The sequence below is a fragment of the Anomaloglossus baeobatrachus genome, chromosome 1 (assembly GCF_048569485.1).
Source record: "Anomaloglossus baeobatrachus isolate aAnoBae1 chromosome 1, aAnoBae1.hap1, whole genome shotgun sequence".
NCBI classification, from domain to species: domain Eukaryota; kingdom Metazoa; phylum Chordata; class Amphibia; order Anura; family Aromobatidae; genus Anomaloglossus; species Anomaloglossus baeobatrachus.
The window spans coordinates 923,147,745-923,163,765 of record NC_134353.1 but is presented as its reverse complement, the minus strand read 5'-3'; the positions used below and the strand labels follow the sequence as shown (position 1 = coordinate 923,163,765).

At 35.8% G+C, this 16,021-nt stretch overlaps 1 protein-coding gene across 1 annotated transcript; it reads right to left on the bottom strand.

Moving 5' to 3' along the window:
• Window positions 1-5,493: 5,493 nt before the first annotated feature.
• Window positions 5,494-10,082, bottom strand: RAX (retina and anterior neural fold homeobox). Its single transcript, XM_075343309.1, has 3 exons — window positions 9,437-10,082; window positions 8,832-9,070; window positions 5,494-6,466 (listed from the first exon to the last, which is right to left on the bottom strand). Exons 1-3 carry the CDS (start codon window positions 9,717-9,719, stop codon window positions 6,014-6,016), a joined length of 975 nt encoding a protein of 324 aa, XP_075199424.1. The 5' UTR covers window positions 9,720-10,082; the 3' UTR covers window positions 5,494-6,013.
• Between the last annotated feature and the right edge of the window lie 5,939 nt (window positions 10,083-16,021).

Sequence of the window (16,021 nt, the reverse complement as noted above, 5' to 3'; positions counted from 1 at the left end):
ATGATGAGAGAGGCAGAGCGCTGCTGCATCTCATCATGGCTTTCAATTGTATTGGCAACTGCGATGCCGATTCAATTGAAAGTGCGATCCTCGACGGCAGAAGAGTCAAGTGACAGTGCTGGCACTGGGCCCCCCTGACTAGCGGTGACGTGGCCTGCCTCAAATGGCGGTACGCCACTCCGAGTGGGCCCCGCCATCAGTCCAGGGCCCCGGCATTTGACCGGGTGTGATCGGTGCTGACGCTGTCCCTGCCTGTACTGTATCTGAGTTACATCCTGTATTATACTCCAGAGCTGCACTCACTATTCTGCTGGTGCAGTCACTGTGTACATACATCACATTACTTATCCTGTATTGATCCTGAGTTACATGCTGTGTTATACTCCAGAGCTGCACTCACTATTCTGCTGGTGCAGTCACTGTGTACATACATTACATTACTTATCCTGTACTGATCCTGAGTTACCTCCTGTATTATACTCCAGAGCTGTACTCACTATTCTTCTGGTACAGTCACTGTGTACATACATTACATTACTTATCCTGTACTGATCCTGAGTTACCTCCTGTATTATACTCCAGAGCTGCACTCACTATTCTGCTGGTGCAGTCACTGTGTACATACATCACATTACTTATCCTGTATTGATCCTGAGTTACCTCCTGTATTATACTCCAGAGCTCCACTCACTATTCTGCTGGTGCAGTCACTGTGTACATACATTACATTACTGATCCTGTACTGATCCTGAGTTATATTTTGTATTATTCACTAGAGTTCATTGATAAAATATAAAATGCAGTTCTGTATAAATGTTTCTCTCGTTCCTTATTTTCCCTTGTCTGTGTATTTATATGTATAGTCATGGCAGAAAGTGTTGGCACCCTTGTAATTGTTGCAGAAAATGAAGTATTTCTTTCAGAAAATTATTGCCATTACACATTTATTTCCTTTGTGTGAATTCACAAAAAAAAACACAGAGAAAAAAGGTAAACTGAACATACAGTGCCTTGCGAAAGTATTCGGCCCCTTGACTTGTTCAACTTTTTCCCACATTTCAGGCTTCAAACATAAAGATAAAAATTTTTAATGTTCTGGTGAAGAATCAACAACAAGTGGGACACAATTGTGAAGCTGAATGAAATGTATTGCATATTTTAAACTTTTATGAAAAATAAAAAACTGAAAATTGGGGCTGAAGGATGATAGAAGAAAGAAGCATTCTTTTTATAGTCTATTAATTGATGAAATGAATTAGTAGCATTTCTATTTTTTTAATAATTGCAATATTATTCATCCCCTTTAAGTTAATACTTTGTAGCGCCACCTTTTGCTGCGATTACAGCTGCAGTCGCTTGGGGTATGTGTCTATCAGTTCTGCACATCGAGAGACTGAAATTCTCGCCCATTCTTCCTTTGTAAACAGCTGGAGCTGAGTGAGGTTGGATGGAGGCGTTTGTGAACAGCAGTTTTCAGCTCTTTCCACAGATTCTCGATTGGGTTCAGGTCTGGACTGTGACTTGGCCATTCTAACATCTGGATACGTTTATTTGTGAACCATTCCATTGTAGATTTTGCTTTATGTTTGGGATCATTGTCTTGTTGGAAGACAAATCTCCGTCCCAGTCTCAGGTCTTTTGCAGACTCCAACAATTTTTCTTCAAGAATGGTCCTGTATTTGGCTCCATCCATCTTCCCATCACTTTTAACCATCTTCCCTGTCTCTGCTGGAGAAAAACAGGCTCAAATCATGATGCTGCCACCACCATGATTGACAGTGGGGATGGTGTGTTCAGGGTGATGAGCTGTGTTGTTTTTACACCAAACATATCGTTTGCCATTGTGCCCAAATAGTTCGATTTTGGCTTCATCTGACCAGAGCACCTTCTTCCACATGCTTGGTGTCTCCCAATGGCTTGTGGCAAACTTTAAATTACACTTTTTATGGATATCTTTGAGAAATGGCTTTCTCCTTGACACTCTTCCATAAAGGCCAGATTTGTGCAGTGTACGACTGATTGTTGTTCTATGAACAGACTCTCCTACCTCAGCTGTAGATCTCTGCAGTTCATCCAGGGTGATCATGGGCCTCTTGGCTGCATCTCTGATCAGTCTTCTCCTTGTTTGAGATGAAAGTTTGGATGGACGGCCGGGTCTTGGTAGATTTGCAGTGGTATGATGCTCCTTCCATTTCAATATGATCACTTGCACAGTGCTTCTTGGGATGTTTAAAGATTATGAAATCTTTTTGTAACCAAATCCGGTTTTAAACTTCTCCACAACAGTATCACAGACCTGCCTGTTGTGTTCCTTGGTCTTCATGATGCTATCTCCGCTTTAAGCAGAACACTGAGACTATCACAGAGCAGGAGCAATTATACGGAGACTTGATTACACATAGGAGGCTTATATTTATCATCATCAGTCATTTAGGACAACATTGGATCATTCAGAGATCCTCAATGAACTTCTGGAGTGAGTTTGCTGCACTGAAAGTAAAGGGGATGAATAATATTGCACGGCCCAATTTTCAGTTTAGTATTTTTTATAAAAGTTTAAAATAACCAATAAATATCGTTCACCTTCACAATTGTGTCCCACTTGTTGTTGATTCTTCACCATAACATTAACATTTTTATCTTTGTTTGAAGCCTAAAATGTGGGAAAAGGTTGAAAAATTCAAGGGGGCCGAATACTTTCGCAAGGCATTGTAATTTCTCATTAAATCCCCAAAATGGTCCAAACTAAATTATTGGCACCTTTCAAAAAATTGCGGTTAAACAAATATATTTCAAGCATGTGATGTTCCCTCAAACTCACCTCTACAAGTAACAGGTGTGGGCAACATCACACCTGAATCCAGATTAAAAGGGGGAAAAGTTGACTCAATCTTTGCATTGTGTCTATGTGTTCCACACTAAGCATGGAGAAGAGAAAGAGGAGAAGAGAACTGGCAAAGGATTCAAGAACTAAAATTGTTTAAAAATATCAACAATCTCAAGGTTACACATCCATCTACAGAGATCTTGATGTTCCTTTGTTGATGGAGCGCAACATAATCAAGAAGTTTACAACCCATGGCCCTGCAGCTAATTTCCCTGGAAATTGATGGCAGAGAAAAAGAGATGACAGGTTTCTACGTGAGATAGCCCAGATGGTGTATAAGCCACCCCAATCAAGTTCCAAGTAAATTCAAGGTGTCCTGCAGGTCCCGGGGGCATCAGTGTCAGTGCGAACTATTCATCCACATCTGAATTAAATGAAAAGCTACGGAGGAGACCCAGGAGGACCCCACTGCTGACACAGAGACATTAAAAAGGTTGACTGCAGTTTGCCAAAATGTATGTAACTAAAATCCTTCTGGGAAAACATCCTGTGGACAGATGAGACCAAGATAGAACTTTTTTGTAAAGCAAATCATTCTACTGTTTACTGAAAATGGAATTAGACTACAAATAAAAGAGCACAGAACCTACAGTCAAATACGGAGGAGGTCAGATATGTTTTGGGGTTGTTTTGCTGCCTCTGGCACTGGGGGCCTTGACTTAGTGTAAGACATCACAAAATCTGAAGGTTACCAAAGGAGTTTGGGTCACAATGCAGTGCCCAGTGTCAGAAAGCTGGGTTTACGTCCTAGGTCATGGGTCTTCCAGCAGGACAATGACCCAAAACATTCAAAAAGTCCAAAGCAATGAAGGGAAACAAAGCGCTGGAGAGTTCTGAAGTTGCAGGAACGATCCCGGATCTAAATTCCATTGACACCTGTGGAGAAATCTTACAATTGCTGTTGGGAGAAGAGAAGACGCCTTCAAATATGAGACCTGCAGCAGTTCATAAAGAAGAGTCCAAGATTCCAGATGAGAAGAGGAAGAAGCTTGTGGACGATTATAGGAAGCGACTGATTGCAGTTGTTTATTCTAAAGGGTAAAGGGTGCAACCAAATATTAAGTGGATGGAGGTAGCAATCTTGTCTGGAGCATTATTAAAGTTTTGTGTAAAAAGATATCCAATTTGCCTTTTTTTTTTCCAAAACACAAAGGAAATAAACATGTATAATTGCAATCATTTTCTGGCAGAAATAGTTGATTTTCTGGCACAATTTAAAGGGTGCCAAAATATTCGGCCATGACTGTACCTAGTGACTCCATCAGCAGAATAGTGAGTGCAGCTCTGGAGTATAATACAGGAGGTAACTCAGGATCAGTACAGGATCAGTAATGTAATGTATGTACACAGTGACTGCACCAGCAGAATAGGGAGTGCAGCTCTGGAGTATAATACAGGATGTAACTCAGAATCAGTACAGGATAAGTGATGTAATGTATGTACACAGTGACTGCACCAGCAGAATAGTGAGTGCAGCTCTGGAGTATAATACAGGATGTAACTTAGAATCAGTACAGGATAAGTGATGTAATGTATGTACACAGTGACTCCACCAGCAGAATAGTGAGTGCAGCTCTGGAGTATAATACAGGAGGTAACTCAGGATCAGTACAGGATCAGTAATGTAATGTATGTACACAGTGACTGCACCAGCAGAATAGGGAGTGCAGCTCTGGAGTATAATACAGGATGTAACTCAGAATCAGTACAGGATAAGTGATGTAATGTATGTACACAGTGACTGCACCAGCAGAATAGTGAGTGCAGCTCTGGAGTATAATACAGGATGTAACTTAGAATCAGTACAGGATAAGTGATGTAATGTATGTACACAGTGACTCCACCAGCAGAATAGTGAGTGCAGCTCTGGAGTATAATACAGGATGTAACTCAGGATCAGTACAGGATAAGTAATGTAATGTATGTACACAGTGACTGCACCAGCAGAATAGTGAGTGCAGATCTGGAGTATAATACAGGATGTAACTCAGGATCAGTACAGGATAGGTAATGTAATGTATGTACACAGTGACTGCACCAGCAGAATAGTGAGTGCAGCTCTGGAGTATAATACAGGAGGTAACTCAGAATAAGTTCTGTAATGTATGCACAGTGACTGCACCAGCAGAATAGTGAGTGTAGCTCTGGAGTATAATACAGGATGTAACTCAGGATCAGCACAGGATAAGTAATATATGTCTTTTACAAACTGACTCAACTTTTCATGTCGATGATATCTATATTGAAATTGCACATTGGTGTTCAGTAAGGGGTAGGAATCATTGGTCTTATAAATATTTTTTTCCTCTTTCATTATGAAGTTAGTAAACCTGTTGATTCCCATATAACATGACCTAATTCCCATTTCCAGCTTTTCTGTTGCTCAGCTGAGAGTCATGTGCCTCCTGCTTTACTTTCTGGTCAGTGCTTTATCTTGGGAGGTCATGTTCGGCAGGTTCTTTTCTAGGACATCATCAGACATTAGACATGAGAAATTCTGAATGTAGTTTAATAATCTGAAGTCTGCGCTCCCCTGCCCCCCAAAAATTTACATCTTCTGAAATTGTTAAATGCATGCTTCGTGGCGGTCGTGTACCCTACAGCCTAGAAAAAGCTACAACTTTCACCGTTGCCTAATCAGCATTGAGTTTTGTACAATTTTCCCATTTATTTTTTAAAAAATCAGTAAATATAAATTAGAAATCAGTTTTTTTGGAAAAGCTGAGTGGAAAGCAATAATACTACTATTGCATATTATCTAGAGTTCGTATGGAAAATACTTCCCCCGCTGTACAACTGCCGCCCTGGACTATGTATTAGGTGGAAACTGTAATGGTGGAACCGGTGATGGTCAACAAGCGTTACGAGAAACAGTTGTAACTTAGAACTGTCGGAATTGCGTATTCACTGGTGATTTTTTATTTTACATGGGAATAGTTCTTATTATGTAAACATGTAGTCATTGCTTAAATCCAAAATTTCTCTATAAAATAGGGAGTCGTGTAATCCTAGACACAGTCTATGAATGGTTCACAATGGAAGATGGATGCTGCATTTGTGCTTGGCACATAATGTTCCTGTCCACATAGTCCTTTAGTGTGAACACAATTCTGGGATCAACCTGGATTATATGGTTTGCCAAGGCTTTCCAATAGACTGAATGTGTTCCTTTGCCTTCAATCTCAACGCTGCTATACTCGTGTTTCTAGGGTCTACTTCTTCAAGGGGATACTTGTCCACAAAGTTGGCTCCACACTGGTATGGAGGTGGTGGTCCCATGGAACCCAAAGGTTGTAGAGCATGGCCAACAGGTGCAGTGTTCATGAAAGGTGGTGGGGTGTAACTGCCAGGAATGTTCTGCGGGGTGGTCACAAATCCCGGCAAGGTTTGTAGAGTGGTGGTGTTGGACATGGGTGGAGTAAGCCAGGAATCTAGCTGTAGGTTCGTGCTGATGGTGCTCATGGCTGGAGGTTGTGGTGATCGGTTGAAGGAAAGAATTGGGGAATCTTGAAGCTTCATGGAAGTTACCTCTAACTTTTCTTGTCGTCTCCATTTGGCTCTTCTATTTTGAAACCAAACCTATAATAAATATATGTGGAATTTAGATATAAAAAGCCATCAAATACAACATAAAAGGTACATACAAAAAGAACAGAGATGGATTTGTTATTTATCTCTTCGGAGGAGTAACGTGATCTGAGACCATCAACAGATTCGACTCCGAATATCAAACTCAATTACAAAGTGTAGTCTACAAGCTCAACTCTGCATCATATGGGATCAGGTCAATGTCTTCAGAGGTCCTTGGGGGGAAATTGTGGCAAGGAGCAACCTTCTTCAGTAGCTAAGTTAAGATGGACATAGTAGGATAGCAATTATGAGCAAATCCCTTTGCTGTATATACATATATTTGTAAATAAAAAAAGAAGGCGGCATGTCAAATGTCCCCCCCCAAAAGTGTGGCATCAGTATCTCATGTGGCATCGTTTCGGTTGTGAACCAACTTTTTTCTTTTTTCATGCAGTGTGGTATTATGAAGATCTCTTATGAGGATATATATATATTCATAATACCAGCCTAAACTATAGGCTTCATCAGAGGAAATATATATTCCCTATGGTATGAAGAACTGCGGAGAAATCTATTTTAATATTGACTCACCACTCAGAAGAACAAGGAGAGACCTAGGTCTAATATATTAATTAGTTTGCAAAACTTTTGTTTTCTAATTTAGTTTATATGTTTTTTAATTCTTTGAGCTAATCTGTAATAAAAGACTAAAAAAATATTCAAAAATGTTCAAATAATGTAAAATATAAAACATAAATAATATACTTATTAAAATTTTTCTATAGTTACTACTATAACAACTACTGCTATTGATTAATTAATATAATGATAAAATAATAATAATAATATACATGTAATTTTTAGAAATATTAATCTAATTAATCAATTAACGTTTTAGTGTATACTGAAATCAATTTTTGTCCTTAAACCATATATTAAAATCATTAACTGGGTATAATAAAGGAATAATATACAGTCACTGCCTATTTATATATTTCATGGCTTAATTTCAATATTACCTAATTCAAAAATTATCCCTTAAAAATGTATCTTCTATTGACAACACTTAAATATAAGAATTTGACAATTCTTTATTTTTTGCATTTTTTTTTAGCTATTCAACTTAAAAAATAAAAAAGTAAATTAAAAACTAATTTCGTATGATAAATTTTAATTTTGAAAACGTTTGTAAAATAAAATTCACAATTTTTTTTCATATTTGATATAACTTACATATGATAACATTGCAACAATTAAGCTAAGGGTTGTTCACAATAAAATATAATGTTTCTAATAATATTTTTGTTTTTGATAATTTGAAATTAGAAATATTTTAAATGTTATTTTTATATATATAGTTTGTTTATTTAAAAGTAACTTAATTTAAAGATGAAGCATAAATAAGTATATGGATGATTTCTAACAATTTCTGTAAATGCATAATTTATTATAGTAAGAAAGTGAACTATTTGTTAAATTATTAACGTAAAAATTAGGAATCCAAACTTCAAAAAACAACTTATTCCTAAATATAACATAGCAGGATCAAATTAATTAAAATAAAAAAAAAGTATATATATATATATATATATATATATATATATATATAACTTTGTATCTCATTGTCACTTTATTTTATTTATTCATTATTTACATTATGTTAGGACTTTCGTGACACGAGTGAGATGATCTCTTATTACCACTTTTTGTACTTTATTTCACAGGCTTTAAATATTTTGTGCAAAGCAATTATGGTCAACCTGATCTGCACTATTTTTTTCGCTTGAATTACTGTAAATTGATAGACATGTTGGGACTAATGTTCTCCCGTGAACCAAGAATTGCCAGAGTTATCAAAAGTTATCAAATTTCTTTAAGAAACTTTTAAAGAAAGAAAAAAGTGTAAAGATATTTTATATATTTTTTAATGTATTGACTTATTTCTACAATTACCTTTACAAAAACATTTTTTTTTGTTAGTTTATTCATTTTTAAAATAACCCCCAAAAACGATTTCTTTCTAATATATTAATTATTTTATTTCAGCAATTATTTGTAGAAAATGCAACAAAACACTAAAGTAAAAAATATAATAGCACAAATTTAGATTTTCTGTAAAATTTATCAGCACATATTGAATGATTTTATATGAATAATATGAAATTTGTGCTATACAATTTTTCCACAATTTGTGTCTACTTTAGAGTACATTAAAGGCATCTGAGCGATCGCCACTAATTGCATCGGTCCTAATTAAATTACTCTTCAGCTCGTGAGTAGGGTTGGCTTATAATTACTATAACTGGATTAGAAACATTAACAATCCTTTTGATTTGCTGAGCGTTAGGCGTTTAATAATCCAGTTTTATCTTACCTGGACTCTTACTTCTGGGAGGTTCACCTTCATGGCTAGTTCCTCTCTACTGTACACATCTGGGTAATGGGACTTCTCGAAAGCTCTCTCCAGCTCATGAAGTTGGTAAGTAGTGAAGGTGGTTCGGTTCCTCCGGTGTTTCTTCTTGGGTTGTTCATCATCCGATAATTTGTGGTCACTGTTATTTGCCGATAAGCCTGGGCTCAAGCACTCACTGGAAGTTTTGCTACAGTATGCATCTGGAAAAAATTCAGAAAGTTCATATTATTTAGAGGGTAACCCTACAAGATACCAGTTGCCACTAAATCATGAGGTTCTTGGTGGTTGATCGCTTTGACCAGCCACTACTTGATCATTAGATGAGTTTGGTTAAAAAGTAACAATAAGAACTTCGTAAACTTAGTCTACTTTTGCTATTTGTAGAACCATAGAATTCACCAATAGTCTTGTCAATGTATCTACTACTTTATATGTGGTCTCAGATATTGACTGGAATTTCAACCATTAATAAAGTCATGCATCGGTATGTGGAAGTCAATGACTCAGATCTTGGCCAATGTACAAAGAGAAGAACCCAACTATAAGTTGTATTTGTAGTCACTTACCTCCATAGTCGTCCTCCTGCCGGTCTTCTATCTGGCTCTGCTGTGGTTGTATATCCTCAGCCATTTTGTGATGACAGTGTCGAGAGTTCCTCTTCTCAGCTTCCTTGCCATTCCTGGGACTGCCCTCTGGTTGGAATGAGCTCAGAACATTGTCTTCTTTGGAAAATCCTAAAATAGCCTCTATGCTGTGAATCCTGGATGGGTTTCCGATAGGACTTCTCACCAAATGTCCAGAAAGAGAGAAGTTTCCTTCTGCCATGAGTGAAGGACTGTGGAGATGCATTGGGGGTTTATTTTTTTTTTAAATTTTATATCTATGTCGTCAATGGATACAATGATATTTCCAAAGTAGGTGAAGATAAGTCTACAAGTCCATGAGTCTTTTGGGATTTTTGAAGACTTCCAAGGTTCTTGAAGATGGTTCCTTGAAGCCTTTAAGCAGTAAACGCCTATTTCTATATATAATAATATAAGGGATAGCAGTGTGTTAACATAGTTCAGCTACAACAGGCTGCAAATCTCTCTTAAGAAAGGCTGATTCCTCTAAGCTGGCTCCCAGGATCAGATCCTTCTGCTTGAGCGGTGGATGACTAGCTGTCCTTCAAGAGCAGAGGATCAGCTCCTTATGACCTCTCAGGAAGGAGTGACTCAGTCCCAGCTTGCTGAAGACTTTTAAAGTAATGTCTGTTCTTTGTGGCTGTGTGTCAGCTGCCCCTGCTGTGCTCGTCTATAGCTGTCACATCCCCACCACTAGATGAAGCTTTGTGTTTATTATGGACACTACCTGGATAAGGAGAAGAAGACGCTAACTCAAGCTCCACCTCTCCCAAATTTCTATTCATTAAGATCCACAGAGCTTAACTCCCAAACACAATGTTTGTTTAAATAGTTTATCCCCATTTATTCCATGTAGTGGTACTAAATGCATTATTTAACCCTTCGGGGGAGACGCGGAACGTAATAACTTCATAATAACTGTCAGAATTAGGATCACTCCAACCTGCAGTCCTACGTAAATTCTGTTGATATCTCCATAAGTTGAGTCAATACAGACCCTTGGATACATCTGGATGTAACTATAGTAGGTCTCATGCGTAGAGGGGGTGATTACGTGTGATGCTGTACTGGGGTGGACATGGCTTCTTAGGCTGACAGATGTCTCTGGGTAATTATCATAATGGTCTATTATAAATTATAAATTGGATTGATTAACATAATCAGCTTGTCCCATAAACAGCTTGTTTTCACACAATCTTTACAGGCTAGATTAATAAGATTGAGTGAGTTCATTTATTTCATAGCCTCCGAGTCGGAGACCACCATGTCTATCTATTGCCTATAAATCAATCTATTTTCCTTTCTTTCTAATATCTATGTATTAATCTACTTCTTTCCTATTTTTCAAAATGATCTATCTTTCCAAATATCTATCAACAATATCTATTTTTCTATTAATCATTTTATTTGCATATATAGCCCCATTAACATCACTATACTATCCCTCTATCTATCTATCCCTCTATCTATCTATCCCTCTATCTATCTATCCATCTATCTATCTATCTATCTATCCCTCTATCTATCTATCTATCTATCTATCTATCCCTCTGTCTATCTATCTATCTATCTATCCCTCTATCTATCCATCTATCTATGTATCTATCCCTCTGTCTATCTATCTATCTATCTATCTATCCCTCTATCTATCCATCTATCTATGTATCTATTCCTCTATCTATCTACCCCTCTATCTATCCATCCCTCTATCCTTTCTATCTATACCTCTATCTATCTATCTATCCATCCCTCTATCTATCTATCTATCTATCTATCTATCCATCCCTCTATCTATCTATCCATCCCTCTATCTATCTATCCATCCCTCTATCTATCTATCTATCTATCCCTCCATCTATCTATCTATCTATCCTTCCATCTATCTATCCATCCCTCTATCTATCTATCTATCTATCTATCTATCTATCTATCTATCCCTCTATCTATCCATCCCTCTATCTATCTATCCATCCCTCTATCTATCTATCTATCTATCTATCTATCCATCCATCCCTCTATCTATCTATCTATCTATCTATCTATCTATCTATCCCTCTATCTATCCCTCCATCTATCTATCCATCCCTCTATCTATCTATCTATCTATCTATCTATCCCTCTATCTATCCATCCCTCTATCTATCTATCCATCCCTCTATCTATCTATCTATCTATCTATCTATCTATCTATCCATCCATCCCTCTATCTATCTATCTATCTATCTATCCCTCTATCTATCTATCTATCCCTCTATCTATCTATCTATCTATCTATCCCTCTATCTATCCCTCTATCTATCTATCTATCTATCCATCCCTCTATCTATCTATCTATCTATCTATCTATCTATCCCTCTATCTATCTATCTATCTATCCATCCATCCATCCCTCTATCTATCTATCTATCTATCTATCCCTCTATCTATCTATCTATCTATCTATCTATCTATCCCTCTATCTATCCCTCTATCTATCTATCTATCTATCTATCTATCTATCTATCTATCTATCTATCTATCTATCTATCTATCTATCTATCCATCTATCCCTCTATCTATCTATCTATCTATCTATCCCTCTATCTATCTATCTATCCCTCTATCTATCTATCTATCTATCCCTCTATCTATCTATCTATCTATCTATCTATCTATCTATCTATCTATCCCTCTATCTATCTATCTATCTATCTATCTATCTATCCCTCTATCTATCTATCTATCTATCTATCTATCTATCTATCCCTCTATCTATCCCTCTATCTATCTATCTATCTATCCCTCTATCTATCTATCTATCTATCTATCCCTCTATCTATCTATCTATCCCTCTATCTATCTATCTATCTATCTATCTATCTATCTATCTATCTATCTATCTATCCCTCTATCTATCTATCTATCCCTCTATCTATCTATCTATCTATCTATCTATCTATCCCTCTATCTATCCCTCTATCTATCTATCTATCTATCTATGAGATTTCTGAAGTGCTCTGCCAATGCTGTGTTTGTTTCCTTGCAGATTTGGGGTAGATTTTGATGCAGAAAAAAATCTGCAGCATGTCAGTTATTGGTCCGGATTTGCTGTGTTTTTTCACCCATGAACTTCAATGTTGTGATAAAAAAAAGCTTCAAATTCCCAGATGTGTTCACACAGTGAGTTTTTGCCAAGTTTTTGCAGTGTTATTTAATGCAAAAAAAGCATGACTAAAACAGGATGTGATGTCATCAGGAGCAGGACAAAATTAAACAGAAGAACGGTTGAAACAGGAAATGGCATCAAGAACGTTTTTTTCCCCTCTTATATTAACCAAGCTTTATTGACAGTCTTGTTCTTGTTGCATGCAAAAAAACACTCCCAAAAAATGCAACAAAAAAGTATCAAAACTGGATATGTTTTTTTGGTGCGTTTTTCTGCCTCAAGGTGCAGATTTGATGCAGAAAATATCTGCATCAGATCTGCTGCTTGCGCACATACCCTTAATGTCACACTTAACCTGTACAAATCCATTGAGAAAAAAAATAAATTATTTTGAGCTGGGAAATAAAAATATCAAAATTGAAATAATGTGGTTGCACAATTGGGAACACCCTCTTATAATTGGGGATGTGGTTTTATTCAGAAGTACCCAATCACATTTACATTAATGTTACATAGTAGTCAGTACATGGCCGCCATCATTTAGAGGAATTCTGATTAACAACCTTTGTAAAGTTTCGCTGCTCTAGGAGAATTTCTCTGACAATTTCTTGGCCATGGTCCACAAACAGCTTACAACACAGCAAAGGGTTATCTTTTCTGAAAGTTATCAGGAGAAGGCTAAAAAAACACATCAAAGGCATTACATTTACCATGGAGCATTGTGAAGACATTATAAAAAAATGGCTTAAATTTGGCACAACAGTGACATAACCTAGAACTTGATGTACCTCAAAAATTGATGAAAAGACAATGAGAAAATTGTTCCAGAAAGGTAAAGCTAAAAGGTCCTACAGTGACAATAAAAGAGCTGCAGGAATTTCTGGTCAATACTGGTTGTGTACTGCATGTGACAAAAATATCCTCTATTATGTACATATCTGGTCTGTGGGATAAGGTGACAAGATGGCAGTCTTCTTCTTACAAAAACATTCAAGTCCAGCTATGTTTTACAAAAACTTACATCGAGTCTACCAAATTCATGTGAGAAAACATGTTATGATCTGATGAGATCAAGGTTGATCTTTTTGGCTTTAGTTCCAAAATGTATATTTGGTGCAAAGAGAACACTGCACATCACTAAAAGAGTACCATACACACAGTGAAGCATGGTGGAGGAAAAATTATGCTTTCATGCTGTTTTTTGTCAGCTGGAACAGGGCTTTTAGACAAGGTGGAGGGAGTTATGAATAGTTCCAAATAGCAGATAATTTTGCTACAAATCCTTCAGGTCTCTGCTAAAAAACTGAAGATGAAAAGGAACTTCACCTTTCAGCACACCGAACATAAGCAACTTCCAAATTATCAGAAGAATGGCTTCTCCAGTAGAAGATTAGAGTTTTGGAATGGCCGAGCCAGCGCCTGCACCTGAATCCAATGAAAAATGTCTGGATGACCTGAAGAGGGCACTGTACACAACAGATGTCACAATCTGACAGATGTTGAGCTACTGTCAGGAAGAGGGGGGCTAAGATTGCCAATACTAAGTGTGTCATGCTGATACCGAAAAAGACTGAATGATGTCATAAATTCAAAGGAAACTTCAACAAAGTATTAGTTGCAGGGTATGCAGATTTATGCAATCATATTATTTTAGTTCTTTTTCCACACAAAAATATTTTAATATATTATTATATTAAATTGTACAGATTATTAGGTGACGTTATAGGTGGAAAAAGTTCTGAAATGATTCTTCATGGTAGGATTTTTAACTGATAAAAACTTGAATCTTAACAGGGGTGTGTAGAGTTTTTATATCCACTATGTCTATTTATCTATTGATCTATGTCTATCTATCTATCTATCTATCTATCTCTATTTTTCTATCTATCTATTTATCTACCCATGTAAAGAAAGCAATGAAGTCTGGGCAATCGTACAGGAAAAGTTTTTGCTATGCTTCAGATGGAATGAAGAAGAGACTCTATAATAATTAAACTCCCCCCCCCTCCCGCCTTAAACATATGTAATAATGCATATCAAAACCTATTATATTGATTACTTTAATTATTATAATTACTTTTTTTTTTATAGCTCTAAAGTATAAGGAGTTTATTTAATTACACTAAAAATATTATGAACAATTAATTCAAATTATCTGATATTCTGAATAAATTTTAGATAATCAATAATTATTATTACATCCCATAAATAAATTAATAATACAAATAAGTTAAGAAATAAACAATATATTATAAATGTAAATATAATAACAATAATAATAATAATAATAATAATAATAATAATAAAGTAAAACATGAATAACAACAAGAACAAGACAATTGTTAATAATAATAATAATAATAATAATATAATAATAATGATGGAAATATGTTTATCAAAGTAAATAATAATTATTATTATTCAATATCATAATATAGTGATAACACTAATAACATTATTATTTTTTTATTATTTAAATATAATAATAATAATAATAATAATAATAAAACTTTACTAATCAAAGTTAATTATAATAATAATAACTATAATCAAAGTAAATAGTATTAAATTATATTCTTCTTCTTATTATTATTATTATTATGTTTGATTATTAGATTATTATTAGTATTATTATTAACTTTGATTAGTATATTTATTATTATTATTATTAATAACTTTGATTTGATTATTATTATTAATAATAATAATAACTTGGATTAGTATATTATTATTATTGTTTCATTAAATAATAATAATCATCATCATAATCATCATAATAATCATGAGTAATAACAAAAATATGATATTATGAAAGTAGGACATTAGTTTATAGTTTGTTTGAGTTAAAATTAAAAAAAAAAATTAAACTTTTTTTTAATATTTCACTTTCTACATTTTCTTATTTATCTCCAAATGATTCTAACATTTGTGGTATTGTTCTTTCTAGTGTCCTCATAGGAGAATATGAGGACACTAGATAACTCCACTTGTGTGGAGTAGTTATCGTTGCAAAGTCAATTTGGAATCTACAGAATTTCCTTTGCTCTAAATTGCATTATATTGCATTGTAATAAAGTTATGAAACGTCCCGACAACCCGTGTTAGGGTCTTCTCCTCCTGGAAAGTTACTGCCCGCCCATGGTTGTTGTTTTGCCATTTAATAACGTGTCCCTGAGAAATGACGGCTGGGCTGCCTCAGAGAGCAGGGCGGCCGGGGACATGGGAGGGAAGGCTTGGGGCTTTTGTACAGGGATTTATAAAGCAGATAAATAGCATTGTGCGGTCACCACAAGACTCTGATGGCCGCCAGCTGGAGACCATTGTTACCGTGTGCACTGCTCAATAAGAAGCATTTATGTAGTGAATGAGGCTCACAATCCGTC